Source organism: Mytilus californianus, unplaced genomic scaffold, assembly GCF_021869535.1.
Source record: "Mytilus californianus isolate M0D057914Y unplaced genomic scaffold, xbMytCali1.0.p SCAF_10, whole genome shotgun sequence".
In the NCBI taxonomy this organism is placed as follows: Eukaryota; Metazoa; Mollusca; class Bivalvia; order Mytilida; family Mytilidae; genus Mytilus; species Mytilus californianus.
The window spans coordinates 63,500,996-63,518,448 of NW_026262582.1; the positions used below are offsets into that span (position 1 = coordinate 63,500,996).

Sequence of the window (17,453 nt, forward strand, 5' to 3'; positions counted from 1 at the left end):
TTTTTAATAGTTTTGTATGGAAAAGGATAAACGTTCTTCTCTTATTGTCATTAAAAACAGATATCTATAATAAATGCAAATGAAGACATAAAACCAACAGCTGACTATATTTTTAATATCAACTGCAGCACAGTACCATGTCAATAATACACAAATTGAATATTCTTTTATACATTTGTTGGTATCATATTCTTATTTAAGTGTTTTATTTAAAAATCTCATCAATTTTGTACTTGACTTGGCATTTCAACTATTTTAAGCGGAAGTGTTGATGCTTCTGTAGACAAGTTGGGCATTTTGCATGTTTACCGTTGTACAGTAAGTGTAGTATCGGGAAAAAAAGGTATATGCTAATTTGGAATAAACGACAAAAAATTGTAATAGTAATAGTTGTCATTGCCATACAAAATAAGTTTACCGCTAATTTAGCCATTTTTTATTCAAACATTAGGATAATTTAAGATACTAAAATTTAAAATTCAAGTACGGGTTACGATATTTCTTCGGAGGAACCGTACTACATGGTATAGTTATTAAATTCAAAGATATTTTTGCGAAATCGAAATAAGAACCTCGTATGCAAATCTAAAAGATTCTGGAGACAAAAGATACATTTAAAAATACATAAAACATAGTTTGCCGTAGTTGACGCTGCTGATGACTAAAACAACATTTTTACCAGGAGAATATCATTAAGATTTAACAATTCTAGTATCCAGCAGTTCTGTATGTTCATTTTAGAAGTTTGATTTATGTTGTAGCTAGTAGTCTGTTTTCTGAAAGAAAGATATTCGAATGATAAAAATACCCATGCTTTTTCCTTTGAAAGAATTACTGATAAGTCAAACATTATTTTCCTTCTGCATGTTTAACAATTGTAAATAGTATACTAAGTTCACAATTATTTTAAATTATAATTTTATATATTAATTTATATTATTAATTAACGACTGAACTATACAGAAATTTGAGGCAAACAGGAGTAACAAAAGCGCTTTGCAGGCATTAGTGTATTTAGTCTTTCGTATTTTTTTCTGTGTGTTTTAAATCGATCTTATGAGGTAACAGATTTTTACAGTTTGCTCTTATGCTGTTATGCTAAGGCACTTTGCCATGTTACAGGAGGGTTGAGCGTTGGTAGACATTTCAAACCCCGCCTCATTCTGTATGTACACGTCAAAACTTCTCAGGAGCATTAGGTCAGTGATTGTCGTTTGCTGCTGTCTATTTTATTTGTTTTTCTTTTATAGTTTTCTTTATAAATCAGACTGTTGATTTTCTCAGTTAAATTGACTAACTTTTTGTTTTAGCTTGCTATACGGTATGGGGTTTGCTCATTGTTATAGGCCTTATGGTTATCCATAATAGCTTATATTCACGCGATTTAGTCTCTGGTGGATAGTTGTCTCATTTTAAATCATATCACATCCTCTTATTTTCATAAAGCAGTAATTATACATATTGTAATTTCATGAACATTATCTTTTGAACTTTTGAGGAAATTAACTTATGCAAAAGAAAAATTCACTATTATCAAAATAGATATACGCAACAGTAGCTTACCGATAGTTAACATACCTACTCCTATATCGAACACACATGTTGTCGGTTTCTTTAACTGTATTCTTACTGTTAATTCATTCCGTCAAATGTTAGTCTGTATATCTGTCTATTAGATAATTCTTCACCAAAGTAAATCCATCTAACAATGCATGCAAGAATATTTACTAAGTGAACTTAAAGCAACCCCCCCCCCCCCCCCCCCTAAAAAAACACAAAAATACAAAATAGACTACCTGAACTAAATTTGCTTTACACAGTTTTTTCTTGGTTAGTATTCTATTCTGCAATATACTTTACATACCATTGATACTGTTTACTGTGAATTTCAAGGTTACAATCATGTTGTGCTTAAGACCTTATCATCTATGAATGGCAGTTGTTTGTGCTAAGAGTCTTTGACTAGTAGCCTTTTGAAAGTTTAATATGATCGGTACTTAACATAGTATGGTTCGGTCTCTAAAAAAATTTATCCTTTAAACTGCAATGAACAACAGTTATAAACGTTTACCTTAAACATAACTTTTCTAGAAAATATCATTAAACTTGAAAAAGTCATGTAAAAGATATTTTGCTTAAATTGGTCTTGAATGAAATTGTTGCAATGATAGTCGGTCTCGCTTAAGTTAAACACTATATTTCGGTTTACTTAGTATGTTCTTACAGCATTGCCCTTTTATCTAGTATAAATATGACAATTTTTTTGTGTTGGTTTTGATTTTATTACTGTTTGTATGTTTGACAACCGTATTAAAAAAAACTAAGATACTCATTTATTAAGGACGCGTTAGTATAATTACTGATTTTTTTTAATATAACAGGTCAATAAAACAACAATGCAACACATAAACCTCCAGAGTATTCTTATGATCATTGTGTACAGACACAAAACACATGACCATAAATGTTTTCATATGTGTGAGTAAATGTACACTATGCATTACTTAAATTACTACACAAGTAATATGTACCATCACAAGACAACCCAGTGGCAAAGTAAATATCACCAGTACTAACATCAAGGATATAGATGGCCAGATAATATGCAAACTTGATAAACAGACTTGTTTAACAACACATCTGGAAGAACTAAGGATACAGACTATCTACCTTTCTATTCATATTGGTGGTTGACTCGGTAACGAAGAAGGCTACAATGGAAAATCATGGCATACAGTGGGGACTAACAAGACTTTTCTCATACACACGAACATATGCAGCAAACGACTGATAAAGTTACATCTGAAGCAGCAAAAGTAGGACTGAAAATAAATGCAAAGAAAGCTAAAGTAATGAAGGTAGCTATAAATAACAAGAACGTAATAACAGTGAACGATAAATAACCGGAAAAAGTAAATTCATTAAACTATCTTGGTAGTAGAATCAATGCAGATGGGAATATCGAAGTAGAAGTCAACATTTCTATTGGTAAGGAAAAAACAACAGAATTTCTAGAAAGACTAAGATAAGATTGTGTGAGAGCAATGTTAAATCAGTTTGCTATACAGTTCAGAAACATAGAGAACAACTACAAAATTAGAAAGCCGAGTTAGATTTGAAGGACGCTGTTTAAGACGAATAGTTAACATCAGATGGCCAAACGTAATTTCAATTAGTGAACTATCAAAAAGAACAGGTATTATGAATATACTAAATGGGTTCATGAGAAGGAGGTGGACATAAATTGGACATATATTGAGAATTGGTAACAACCGGCATGTGAAAAAGTGGGCAAGAAAGACCTATATACACATGGCGATGAGACATAACAGCAGAGATAAAAGATATGATTACACCTGGAATCAGATTAAGAAAATAGCGAAAAATAGAACGAACTGGAGGTCTCTTGTTGTTGCCTTATATGTTTAAGAATATGAAGAGAATTAAGTAAGTAAGTAAGTACTATTTAACAAGTACATGATTGAAGCTACCCTGTTATTTTAGGAATTAAAAACAAATTCTTGTATTCTTTCCTTATAGCATAAACGCATACAAAGTCCTGAAATATAAACTAGTTCTACTGGTATCACGACATGTCATCTGAATATCCAAGCATATTTTCATATGTACAGTTACATGTGTTAAAATAGCATGAAATTCAACTTTGAATATAAACTCACTTGATAGATGCACAGGTCAATTGCCTTACATTTGTGTGTATATCTCAAATATATTTCAAATGTGATGTGACGCCAACCGAAGTCGAAATCAATCTGTGTTATATGTTAATAAGCATTGTGTATAAGTTTCATAACATTTGGTTTAAGGAAACTAAAGTAAGAGAACGGAAACAAATTGTTCGGACGTTCGGATTGTCATGCAAAGTTTTTTTTATCGTAAAGGGGATAACATAAGATATATTAATAACAGAAACATGAAATCAAATTAAACAATGTTTGTATGTACAATACATAAACTGAACTATTAGAGTATAGTATGCCTTTACTTATTTTATAGACATATGCTAGTAGGTTACTTTGAGAATACCAGAAAAATGATGACGTCTACCTCTTATACAGTTTATAATTAAACCTTTTCAGACCAGGTGCATAATATCCATATTTATGATGTGTAACTGTACATGTAGTTTCAAAATCCTAAAATGTCACTATGTAGACATATTCAAGTCGGACTAGTTGAAAAAGGAACGTTCACATTTCAAATTGTTAATTTTTTTCATATTTTCCCTTTTAACACAAAGGAATGTTGACATTTTTATGTTGACACAGTTATTTTTTAACAGTTTAAAAAAATTAGGAGAGGTGGTATGAGTGGAAACTAGACAACTACCCCTCCAAGTTCAAAGTAATTGGATGTAAGCAATTATAGGCAACCGTACGGCCTTCGACAACGAGAAATACCCATACGGAATAGTTGGCTAAAAAGACCCCGACAAAAAATATAAAACCATTCAACATGTTCAATGTAGAAAACTAACGGCATAATCTATAACAAAATAATTTACGAAAAACAAATATGACAGACACGAACCAACGACAACAACTGAACTACAGGCTCCTTACTCGAGACAGGCACATTAAGAATGTGGCGGGTATCCTGTGCATGTTTCTATCACATATAAATAAACAATATAAAAATAAGGAGATGTGGTATGATTGCCAATGAGATAACGATTCATCAAAGTTCAAATGAAGTGGATGTAAGCAACTATAGGCAACCGTATGGCCTTCAACAATGCTAAAAACACATACCGTCGGCTATAAAAGGCCCTGACATGAAAAATATGAAACAATTTAATTGAAAAAAACTAATGGACTAATTTATAACAAAACAGTTGACGAGAAACAAAAATGACAGACATGAACCAACGACAACCACTGAACTACAGGCTCCTAACTATGGACAGGCACATAAAGAATGTTGCGGGGTTAAACATGTTTATGAGCGCTCAACCCTCCCCTAACCTGGGACAGTGGTGTAACAGTACAACATAAGAGCAAGCTATAAAACTCAGTTGAAAAAAGCTTAACTCATCAGATGGATACAAATAGAATTACATCTAACAAAAACAAAAAATGGACGTGAACGAGTACTTGTACATCCCAAAAACAAATAGACACTAAGTACAGATCTGAGAGTACTCACAGTTACTGACAGCTATTTCAAAGCCAATAACGGCTAATGAAAAAAATCATGTATCTAAGACTAAAATCTCAATCAGTACATATCCGACATCCAATGGATCTAGTGTAAAGACGTCATTAACAGTCAGAGAAAAACATGACCTTGTGCAATGTAAACTATAAGTATCGACAGATTGTAGTACCCTAAAAGTACCTATGTGTAATATATAGTATGGTTTTAATTTACTGATAACAAAATTAATATTTACACCAATAAAAACAATATTCAAAGATTTAATTACAGTGTTGAATAGGTAACCTTTTAGAATAAGTTTATTTAAAGGATTGATAGGTTTACCCGGATCGTATCTAAATTTTTGGGTTCGGTTTACAACATCACCTTAAAATTTAGGATGTTTTATTCCGTTTGAAATCAGTTTTCTACAGGTACAGCCAAACTTGTAGACCAAATCTTTGTATCTATGAAAAAATTAAGTAAATGTTTTAAGTAATTTGTGGTAGCGAAATCCCTGACTTAATAATTTACTAGGGAAAGAAAACTCATCCATTTTGTCGTAAATTTTGTGTGTGATTGGTAGGTTGTATGTTACGTCATTTTCACCTAACATCGTACTTCTGGAGTATATGCTATTCCATATATAAGGATTTTACAAAGCTTTACTATGTTTAGATATTTAGTGTACATCTAATAAAGTGTTTGTATGATACCCACAGAAGTTATCATTCGATTTTCGTAACCATTTTATAAAATCTTTTTTTTTCGATAAAGATTCGAATGAATAGTGAGATAAACTTGCTTCATTGGCTAATAACTGCAAAAGATATGCTGAAATAATGAACACAATTTCCAAATATATCAACCAGTTGATAGAGTCGATGTCCAAGTCAAAATTAAGGAAAAGGGTTTGCAAAGTTTTTAAAAAGTGATGCCTGTGTAAGTCTAGTTCTAATCTTGAAAAATACTTGAAATACTCGTACTATAAAACAAAACTGGTTTGCCTGGCTCATTATACTTACTTTGCTCATTCTTGTAATATGATCGTCTCTTCCCTGTCTTGTAGTCGTAGATTTATTGACACCAAACAAAATTTACCAACATACTTCTCTAAATTCGTGTTGCTCCTTTTGCGGTTCAATCTATGCAGTAAAATGAAAAAAATAAAGTATGCTAAATTTTGTATCAAATGGGCACGCTTAACATTTTAACATTAAACATAGAACAATGATCAACAGATTCCATACAGTTTTCTTACAAAAAAAAATGTATGTGTACACAAGTTTTGCGACGATTTTGAATGAATCACGGGTTTCGTACATATAAGTGTGGAGTTAATGTATTTATGTCAAGTGATACTTATTTACAAATATGAATAAAAAAGAATGCAAACGACAATAAAATCGTTTTACTTTATTTGATAAGTAAAATGGTTTTTGTTGATAAAAACATGAAGAACATTTTACTCAATATATTACAGTGGTTGGACATGTCCATACATTTAATTTGGTGAAACATGATGTAGTTGGGATGGTGTCTTTTTAATTTATATCGGTCATTTCAATATTACAAACCTTTGATTGTACGAATATGGTCGCCCAATTAAATGCATGTACCTGGACATTCGTCATAAAACAAAATAAATAAAAACATATTTAAGATATATTGCAAACATTAATTAGCTTATACTTATAATAAAAAGTATATAAAATTATATAAGTACCACGTCTATAAGCGTAGGAAATTCAGAAACTTAAACAAATTTTCTTACTTATTGATAAAGCCTTTCATTTGTTTAATGTAACTGTGTACAGTTTGACAAACACATTAAATTAACAGATGTAGTTGGTTGACACAATTATGTATGTATTTATTTAGTCATTATATCAATTAATTCAAGAAGAATTGCAAACATGCAATCACTTGTATTTAGATTATTTGACAACATCGGAAATGCATTTGCTGAAAATTGAAAATTAAAAAAATAAATAAAAAAGCGTTTATAATTCATGAGCATACATCGTTGGAATAAGTAAAACATTCTAATACATATAAGCTTGAAAGCGTCGGTTAGTACACATTGTTATTAAAAAAATCATGTAAAATATCCAGTAATCAATATGATAAATAGATACACAAATCGATCGCCAAAATTTTTAAATGTTCTTGAACTACAATTATAAATCAATTTATGGTTTTCATGAACATTGTAAACATTTAAAAAGATAAGTATGCATTTCATCTTTTAACAACACACAACAACAACTATTGATACTATTGCAATATCACTTGTACAACAAATTCTGTTATTGAAGGATGGTTGGAATGGTACCAATCTAAATAACAGTTAAAGAGATGCTATATTTCTTCAATGTTTAATTTGTCGGTGTCAATTTTTTCTCAGTTTCGAGTATCTTTAACAGGCTGAGTTTGAGTTTAAAATTTTGCAAGGTTAGTTATAAAGTTATGTCTCGGTCGATGATGATAACTATTTAATAATAATTCCATGATAAAGTGTATTTGCTTAATTAATGATATATTCTTACCTTCTTGTTTATAAAATAAAACTCCATAGATCAGTATTGTTTCTGTGTGAACAACAGCTGGGATTTGTCCTGAAGATTTGTGTACCTTAAGAATTTCATTAGAACTTGTGTAGAAGACGTAATCACCGCCGATGTCAATTTCCCGGTTATCAATTTTTACATTGGTGCTTACCACTGTTTTGACATCAGACCCATTATACATAACCGATTTTAAGTCACCTGTGTCATATTCCATCCAATAAACTCGCTTGTCAACAAGATCTGAAATAACAAACAGATAAAATGAGTAACCTACATTGAAAACAAATCACATGTATTGCATTCCTTCTTATTTGTGTGTTAATGTTTTTAAGAATGTTTCGAAATCATCAACTAGTAACTATTTGCTTCATAATGGATCTGAATAAAAAAGAAAATAAAAGGATATGGAGTAAATGTACATGGGACAAAATCACACACAATACATAGAAAAAAGAAAAACATATCAATGAACAGGGCTTTTTATTCCTGTTCTTTTTTTTTCATCTTTTTAACAAAATCATTTTATCGACTGTTATGCATGCAGACTTTATTCCGAGAAATCGTGATAATTACTTTATGATCTGATGGAACATATTCAATGTATACGTTCAGTAGTCTATTTTGAAATGTTGATGTTTTTATCTTTTTAATGACACAGATACAATACGGTCACATTGAACGATAATAGTTCGAATTATTTAACCTTTCTTTGGATAATATACCTATTTGTATATCTATCAGTCGTGATGTCAGGTTTATTACTACCTGTTTTTCTTTTCCGTCAAATCTCACCCTGAGCAATGCATCACTTGTTTCTGTACTATAGTAGATCCATCTAAAATGAAGTTTAAAGTAAATTTTGAAAATATTTTTTTTATATTGCCTCATTTTGAAATACGAAAAGCAGTTATACATTGTACTAAATAAAAGAGGCAATAATGTTGGTTTTTTTTAATGAAAGCAAATCCAAATAGTTTCCACTGATTTTTCAAATAAATCGACATAGTTAAACGCGGACCACGAAGAGGACCCTAAAATGAACAGTCTTACAAAAAAAGAATATACACATTACCCTTTGCTCAATAAGGAAGCGGAGTAATAGGACACTATTTGACGTTATAAAATGTGTGCAATGTTATATTCAAACTAGCCAATGTTAAATAAAAATCATTGATTCAGGAGCTGATATTTACATGGATAAGGAGACTGTTTAACTGAAATTCAAAATTAGTGATGCTAGTCTCTATTGTGAAGCAAATATATTTTAGTGTAGACAAGTCATCAAATAAATTTTGACATGAAGTCTTCGACGCTTGAAAAACCCTTAATCAATTTAGAAACAAAGATGTATTAATGAAGTTCTATCTTATCCTTTGTGGGAGGGAGTAAACATTATTATTGTTGATTCAAGTTTTTCAATGCATGACTTGATAGATTATTAAGGCAAATATATGTTATTAAAAGATCTCAAGCAATGCTACCGTTCAATATCAGTATTGTCTTTGAATCGAAGAGAGATTGAAAAGACATATAAGAGGTATTGAATGAGAAAAATGTTACTGTTGTTGCAAAGGAAAATGAGGGAAAACCATTTTAACATGACTGGTATTATCTGAAAAAGAAAACAAAAACACCCTCCGTGTACAAAATTGGAAAAGCACAAAGCTTTGCTGGTTCCACATGTTCCAATTTAGAAATATTTGTAGATTTTGGGAAACTAATACACTATTTTACAAGATGAACATAGTCTCTGGCATGCCCTAAACATTTGGATTTTTGAAATGACAAATATTGAACTGCCTTTGAATATCAATCTTATTTTAATTGGTAACTTCAAAAATATTAAATTTAATTTTGTTAAAAATAAGGTTATTTTGCTAACGAAATATTATATTTACCGAACAAAATTGCAAAAAGTATTGCCACATTACTGCCAAATTGTTTTTTAAAGAAACACATAAACTTAGAAAAAAATCCATTCTATAAATCACTCTGAAGAAGAATATAGCTACTTTAGAAGTCGCAGGTTCAACATCCCCATTATAGACTAACAAATAAATGTTGTTTTTGTTGTGTTTGATCACATTTCATTTAAACACCACAAATTTATATCCAAGAACGAAATAAGGTTCACTTCAATTATTTATATTTAACTTTATGTTATACCAATATCACATTGCTTTTTTGATTTCGAATTTTCTTTCTGTGAATATGTCATTCTGTATACCCTTTTTATATGATGGGCTAGCCTATTTGTTACAATAAAGCAAATACATTATAAGAAAGAAAGAAAAAAACCAAAACATTCAATAAGCTAGAGTAACTAAAATAACAAACCTATTATGTGTGTCTAATGTAAGTGCAATTGGTAAAGTTTCATTAACAATAGTGGTCACATCGGATCCATCGGAATTACATCTCCTTATATTTCCTAATGTGTTCAATTCTGTCCAGTATAGATGACTGTTTTCTGAGTCAAAAGCTACGTAATATGGACGGTTTGTAGAAACAACAATTTCAAAATTTACCGTTAGATCATTTGGATAAAGAAATCTGAAAATGAGAGAATCTTTTTAGGCGAAACTATAGAATAAATATTGACCTTCGATTTGGGTTAACGTAACTGTTGTTGTTCTTTAGAAATACAGGTTTCTGTATCTACGTACTCATTTTTTTGGTTTAAACAATCTTATTTTTCAATATGATAATACTGCTCTATAGGTAATAGAGTTATGCCTAGATATAAAGGAGATCTTTTTCTTTTTACAATAATCTCTTTACATCTTTAACTGTTTTTCTAGTTAAAAAACTTTTTTTGTTTTTGTTTAATTTCAATCTTCTTTACTTTTTGTTTTGTTTGCATGTAACATGGATTTCATGATGGCAACATATTGTTTTGTTTTATATATATATAAAATTAAGAGAATGTCAGTCTACAAAAATTATAATTACTAGATAATGCCAGTCTAAAAACATACCTATATTAATAACTAATTACAAATTGACGATACCTAACTATGGCATTTGCAGTAAGTCTTGAACTATACACATATCGTTCTTTCACATCGTAAGCTAAGGAATGTGATTCTGTACTTTGATAAGCTAGTTCTTTCACGACTCCTGTATCCAGATCTATCTCTTTTATGTTACTAGCTGTGGAAAACAACAATTTTTCTTGTCTACCTGCAATGGCAAAATCTTTAAGGATGAAAAATACTAGTAAATTGCAACTAGTATTTACGAAACTAAATATAGAGTCAGGAAAACTGTACACTCAAAGCAAACTACACTTCAAACAATGTTAAAAAGCAGCATTCTTATCGGCACCGTATGTGATTCTCACCTTAATAGAAAAACAAAGGATAATTGGTATCCATCTACGACACAAAATAAGTACATGCACAGCAAAAGACAAACAAAAAGCAAAAAAAGAAAAAAAAAGACAGCGGTTTAATTGCTGATCCTCATCTAAAAGTCACAATTAGGCCTTCATCACGGGATAAAAAAAATCTCACCTCGCTGCAATTTTAAGACGACCCCTAGCACCGGCTTGAGCGGAATTCTTTACAAATATTATTTAGATCCGTTGTAAGATGTAACGCCACCAAATCGGGCTTGTATTACCCCATGTATTACTATACAGATAATGTACTTTCACAAATCATTCGAAGTTTGGTGATTATGTTGAACGCATCTATTAAAAAGTGTGCTATAGAATTTAAAATAAAGGGTACCACATATACAATTAAGTTTGAAAATTGACAAGCAGAGTCGGTTGAGAATAATCATATTCACCAAATGGTTTGATTTCATCAATGAACAATGATATTTTATATCAACATTAGTTTGGGGATAACTGAGCTGGTAATATCCTCGATAACAAAAAGTAACTAGCAGATGCATTAATAAGTGGTTGTAAGAACTAATGAACGAACCATGTACCAGGCTTTTAATTTATTACACGAGCCGTATGTTTATATCAGACACTTCTGTAGCACTGCAATCTAAACAGTTTGAAGGACAAATGAAATACGAAGTTGTAGTTATCGACGTCGTCAGTGGCAAAATTGTTTGTGAAACATCTGTTCAACCTATGTATGAATATTAGTGATATTTTCCCTTGTAGAATGTAAATCGCACTTGCGAGGTCGTGTAATATAAAAATATGCTCGAGAAAATATTCACCAATATTCATCCAATAATCCTATATTATTTTAACACATAGAATCTAGGAAAGATAATTAGAACATTTATGGACAATGAAACAAAGTTTGCGTTATATGTGTTCAACCTTAATGTTTTTACCTGGAATTAAGGAATTACTTGACAAAACGGAACACTCCCAATTGCAAACATCAATTATTATTATCTTTTATATATAAATAATACTTACCATATATACAACAGACTGCGTAAAATGATAATTGTATGTATAGCAAAGGCTGATTTAATCTCATGTTGTTTCAATGGTGACTGCAATTTTGATGAACACAAACTCCTGAACGAATATAAAATTAGATAACAAATAATTGTTAACTAGTTCACTTACTTCTATTAATGAACTTGTTTTCAATTTTCTTAATATAACATATGAAAACAATGGAGTTAACTTTCATTTGAGTGTCAAAACTCTATAGATGTTTTGAATAAATTATGTACTTTCGATGATCCGTTCCATCGGTTGACAGTTTCGTTTTTTCGACTCTGTACTCTACACATCCACACACTGTATCAAGCAAAATTTCTCTTATTTAAATAAATGGTCATTTTCAAAAATCTGGTTGCACATTATTATCTGAAACTCATATAAAAAACCTTCTTATGTACGCAAAAAGGGAAATTGCAAGATACATTGTATACGTATTACAATTGTGATGAAATAAAGCTGTACATTTCCTCTTGACAATATCTATGTTCTTGTTGGCAATAAAGTTTATCGACAGGTTTTAGGTATTGTTATGGACGCCAATTGCACCCCGTTAATAGCAGACTAGTTCTTGTATTGTTATGAATCATGGTTAACGGTAGAACTCATTAAAGATCCGTCTAAATTACATTCAATTAATAAATTTACACTTTTGCTTTTAATTTCAATAATTTTCTAAATTTACTGCTGATATTAACCCACAGTAACTTATTTAAAACAAATCTAATACAAGCATTAAGTTTCCCTTCTATATTTGTCTATTTCAGTTTCACATGGGAAATGATATACTAAAATTCATGACAAAAGAGACGATTATTCGTTTCTGATTGATACTTTTCTATTTTTGGACGGTGGTGTGCTTGTAGTCCCTTCTACAGCTGTGTAAACTTTACATTTTGTTCGCTATGAAGATGTCTGTGAACGAAACTTTATCAAGTCGGGTAAATCATTGAGTCACATAAAATCTTTCCAATTCTTTGATAGATACAAAGCTTTTCTTTAAAAACTTTGGGAGTATCTGTAGAATTCTTACACACAACTTCATATCATTACTAATTTTTACGGTGATGCTGGTTAGACAGACCGTTAATTTGACACGATCCATGTAAACTACATGAACTAATTGATCCTCTGCAAAAACTAATTTGTAAAGGTTTTCAATTTTCACTCAGTAGTAAAATCTTAAAATATTGTTTGTATTGGTACTAGGTTTGAATATTTTTGTTGGAAAAATGAAATAATAAAACACACTAAAATTTATTTTGCTATATAAGCACAGTTAGCGGCGAACTCATAATCCTATAACATGTCGATACTGTTGACCAATAGTTTCGGTATTACACAAGGCCATGCGTTTCTCTATGACTTTACGTTATATCCTTTGGTTGTGTACTGATTGATATTTTATTCTGGTTGAACATAATTAAATTAGTTCACGATTTTCATATTTGTTTTCTAATGAATAAGGCTGTTAGTTTTTGGTTTGATTGCTTCATATTGTTCAGGTTGGAGTCTTTTGTTAGAAACTATACGGTATGTTTTTTGTTCATTGTCAAAGGCCATACGATGGCCTATAATTGCTTATAAGCAATTCATTTAACTCTGGTAGATAGTTATTTCATTTGGAATCATACCAGATATCCTCTTTGTTATAACTTTATTAGGCGCTTGCATCCATCCAGATGAAATCAGATGCTGATGAGAAGTTATTGCAGCTTATCGTACATTTCGTTTGTTTAACCACATCTTTCTATAACACCCAATAAACAAAGTGGGTGTGCCACTTTTTTTTATAGGATGCTGATTTAAGGAACTGTTTTGCATACGAAGTTTTGAGTGATAAATTTGACCTAATCAGTTACCAATGTAAACATGCTAAGGGGATTTAGTCACCAGAGACAGTAAACAACTCCCCAAAGCTCCTACTGAAGTACTATTTTTAGCACTCTCAGGGAGGAGATATCATGAAAGTACAGTTGCATGCAAATATTAATTCGAAAAGGGCCCCTCTTGTTGAAACAAAGAGGATTAGTGAGAAATTTCGAGTATTATGATTAGGTATAGTTGCATTGAATTCTGGAACAAAATTATATATTTCGGAGTAATATAATATTCATCTGGTAGAAATAAATTAATCTTAGGACCTACTTTCAATCTTTAAGCTATTTCCAAACCTTTTCGAGATGTAAGCTCTAAAGAAACCAGCCTACGATAGGCCAATAGTTTTTATAGTCACTTGGGGAATCTGTTTTAGATACAGAAGTAACATTAGCACATTTCCAGTCGGAATGAACTAGCTAAGTGACAAAGACAGTTTAAATAATCTGCAGAGTTGATATTTCAAAATTACATATGCTTCTTTGAGAAGTATTGGGCTTACACGAGCTTTTGGTAGTCCAACATATTTTAAATGAATACTACCTTGTTATTAGATATAACCACATTATAACTAAGTTCCTCTGTTCGTCTGTCAGTTATGTTTGGCATTTGTGTGTTAGAGTCACCAAGATTATGATTGACTAAAGAAATAGTCATTGAAGAATCCTGCCTTTGTGTAACTTACAGATCAGATCATCGTCTACCTGTAAAGGGGAAATGTTGCGACTGTCACTGGAGTCACATTTCATCAAAGATTTAACGAAGCTCTAACATTGTATAATTTTAGTTGACATTTTTATGTTGCACTTTGTAAATACAGCTGTTTCTCAAAATCACGTCTCTATTAGGGAGATATATCATATTCATAGATATTTTGTTTTGGTTACGTACTGGTTCCAAGATATGATCTCTATGTTTCATCTCATAGAGACATAACTTGGGAATATTACCAGTAAAAAAACATGGTTGCGGTGAAAATTGAATTCTGAAGTAGGCCCAAAGTGAAGGTAGGGGGAGTTCAGAATTTTAGCATAAGTTTAAACTCTAACAAGTTCGGGGCATATAAATGTTGAGAATACGCCTGAACAAATTGACCTTTTAAAAAACCGACACTATCGTTCAAAGTCAATCTGGTAGACATATGAAAATGACAAATTCTTATCAATTTAGAAAAAAAAACGGAGTTGTCATTGATTCCAAAATCTTGCCTTAAAGATATTGGGTACTTTTACGAAAATAATCAATTCCAAATAGTCAGTTTAAGTAGGATTTACATGTTGGGAAGAAACTACCATGGGGAGATATTTAGGACAATTTGAAAAAGAATTTCGCTAACAGGAAAGCGAAACAAAGTTATTGGAAGTTACTTCATAATATAATTCACACGGAAGAAAGATTACAAAAGATGAATCGCTCAAACAGAAAGTGTCACTTAATGAAAGCAATCAGTATTTACAATTACAAGGAAGAAACTCATTAGATTTCATTTTTTTCATTTTTCGTTTTCTATTTATTGCTAGCCATTGTAGAATACAGGGAAATAATTATTTAAGTCTTTTATATACTAATAATACACTATCAGATAAAAACACTTTTTAATAAAGGCTAGCGATGTGTTAACTGGGGTGATTAACACACAAACTAAATAAAAGAACACATGACTTTTGTGTTCAGTTTGTGAGTCAGCGGTCTTATTAACATATCAATAACCTCTGGAAAATATGTTTTATCCTTATAATTCTATCTCAAACATTTGCCATTTAGTTAACAATTTTCTGCATTTGCCGTCAAATCTACAGTGGACAAGTCTCTTCTTAGGAACGAGCCACCATATTGACGTGCTGAAATCCATTAATGTTCAATGAATGCATTCAAATTAAAATTGGAACAACAACCACTCAAAAATTCTATTTTAATGATATATTATCCGATTTTAAAGCGTATATAAACCTGGATTTGAGAGTTCATTGTGTGACGTCACATATTGCCATGCGTCATTCGTGCGATTTCGAAGAATTTGGTTTAATCATAAATTTATATCTTTCCCAAACTCTAATCTTTGTGTTGATAATGATAATGTATTTTAATAGGAAAACTTTTCTGTAGCTTTTTTTTCAATTTCAATTTTCCTGGAACCATAGGACGGCATGAATGTGTATCGAATCACGCATGAATAGACCCCAGTAAAAATTGACATAGTGTTTACATACGAAATTAAAACAAAACAGTTTTAGCAACATGGTTTATCGAAGTGTAAACCAAGAGAAAAAGCTTTAACGAACCAATTCTAGCTATTCAAGTATTTGTAGATGTGAAAATCATGATAGAGTTATGAATAAATGAACATGTAAACGTTATAGAAATAAAACAACAGGAGTTTTTCATATTAGCCAAGACAAAGTCATAAAAATCACGCACTTTTCTTTGGTAGTGAGAAATAATTTTGTTTTGATATAATACATGCAGAGGGGAATTGACAAACACAGGGCGAAATAAATGTTTGACATACGATATTCCGTAAGAGTTCTATCTATGAAGGCTGTAGTTTTTGATAAAAATTTATACACATGTTCACTGTAGCGGCCAAATTTGAGACAAAAACATTGTTGCCTATTGTTGTATGTTTTGGTAATTAGTTATATTCTATTATTAGATAAGGTACAAGTTACTCTTCCTTTACCTTAATGAACCCCCTTATGGAATTTGCACGAAATGTGATTGTTGAAAATCTTTGATTATGATGAAAATAAGGGATACCAGAGTCAACCAATATGGTATGTTTCTTTAATTTATTACTGATTAATTATCTTACATGTTAAAAGTTGGAAATTTTGAGTTAAATTGATGTAAAACTGATAAAACTTGACCTTGATATTTTGGCAATTATTTACCGTAAATGTTCATAGAATTACTATTTCGAAAATGAACACGTGTATGTAACTACTGTAAATGTTCTAATAGTTGCACTTTTGTATTATATTATAGTTAAGAGAATTGTTTGTTTTGATAGTAGAATTTAGTGTGTTTTAACTTTTATTTTGTAGTTAATCTTTTCGTACCTGAATAAAGAGATTTGAACGGAAGGAATTAGTATGTGTTTGGTATACACATCATATACACTATCCTGGTGGGTTGGAGTTTTTTTGTAAATTCAATAATAATGAGTGTAACGTATTACGCGTGAATAGATAACATTAATCAAACCAAGATAAAATACTCAGTAAATCAGACTTATACATAAATAGGAAATGCTTAAATCAAATACATAGCGATTGTAACATGTATAAACGGGAAAAACCATACTGCTATGCTCAACAAAGTCTTGTAACGATTTAGCCATTGGAAATAAAAAACGATAAAGTTATAAAAGGCATGCATAGCAATGAATTTAAAACGAAAAATATTACCTAGTTTGCTGATTT

The 17,453-nt window shown here is 30.8% G+C and overlaps 1 protein-coding gene and 1 long non-coding RNA gene across 2 annotated transcripts; both read right to left on the minus strand.

The window, feature by feature from the left end:
* Positions 1 to 54: 54 nt before the first annotated feature.
* On the minus strand, positions 55 to 6,827 carry LOC127718375 (uncharacterized). The gene is made up of 3 exons (XR_007989802.1): positions 6,183 to 6,827; positions 1,579 to 1,702; positions 55 to 776 (listed from the first exon to the last, which is right to left on the minus strand). It is a non-coding gene; the product is annotated as an uncharacterized LOC127718375 (long non-coding RNA).
* A 700-nt stretch (positions 6,828 to 7,527) lies between these two features.
* On the minus strand, positions 7,528 to 11,356 carry LOC127719127 (sortilin-related receptor-like). Its single transcript, XM_052225152.1, has 4 exons — positions 11,352 to 11,356; positions 10,065 to 10,280; positions 8,450 to 8,562; positions 7,528 to 7,967 (listed from the first exon to the last, which is right to left on the minus strand). The coding sequence occupies exons 1-4, from the start codon at positions 11,354 to 11,356 to the stop codon at positions 7,597 to 7,599; spliced, it is 705 nt and encodes a 234-aa protein (XP_052081112.1). The 3' UTR covers positions 7,528 to 7,596.
* Positions 11,357 to 17,453: the final 6,097 nt, after the last annotated feature.

Coding starts and splice junctions, on each gene's coding strand:
- LOC127719127 (XM_052225152.1), bottom strand. Junction 8,563..10,064: donor ACATTAGACACACATAATAG/GTTTGTTATTTT, acceptor ACTTCATTTTAG/ATGGATCTACTATAGTACAG. Junction 7,968..8,449: donor ACTGATAGATATACAAATAG/GTATATTATCCA, acceptor TTGTTATTTCAG/ATCTTGTTGACAAGCGAGTT.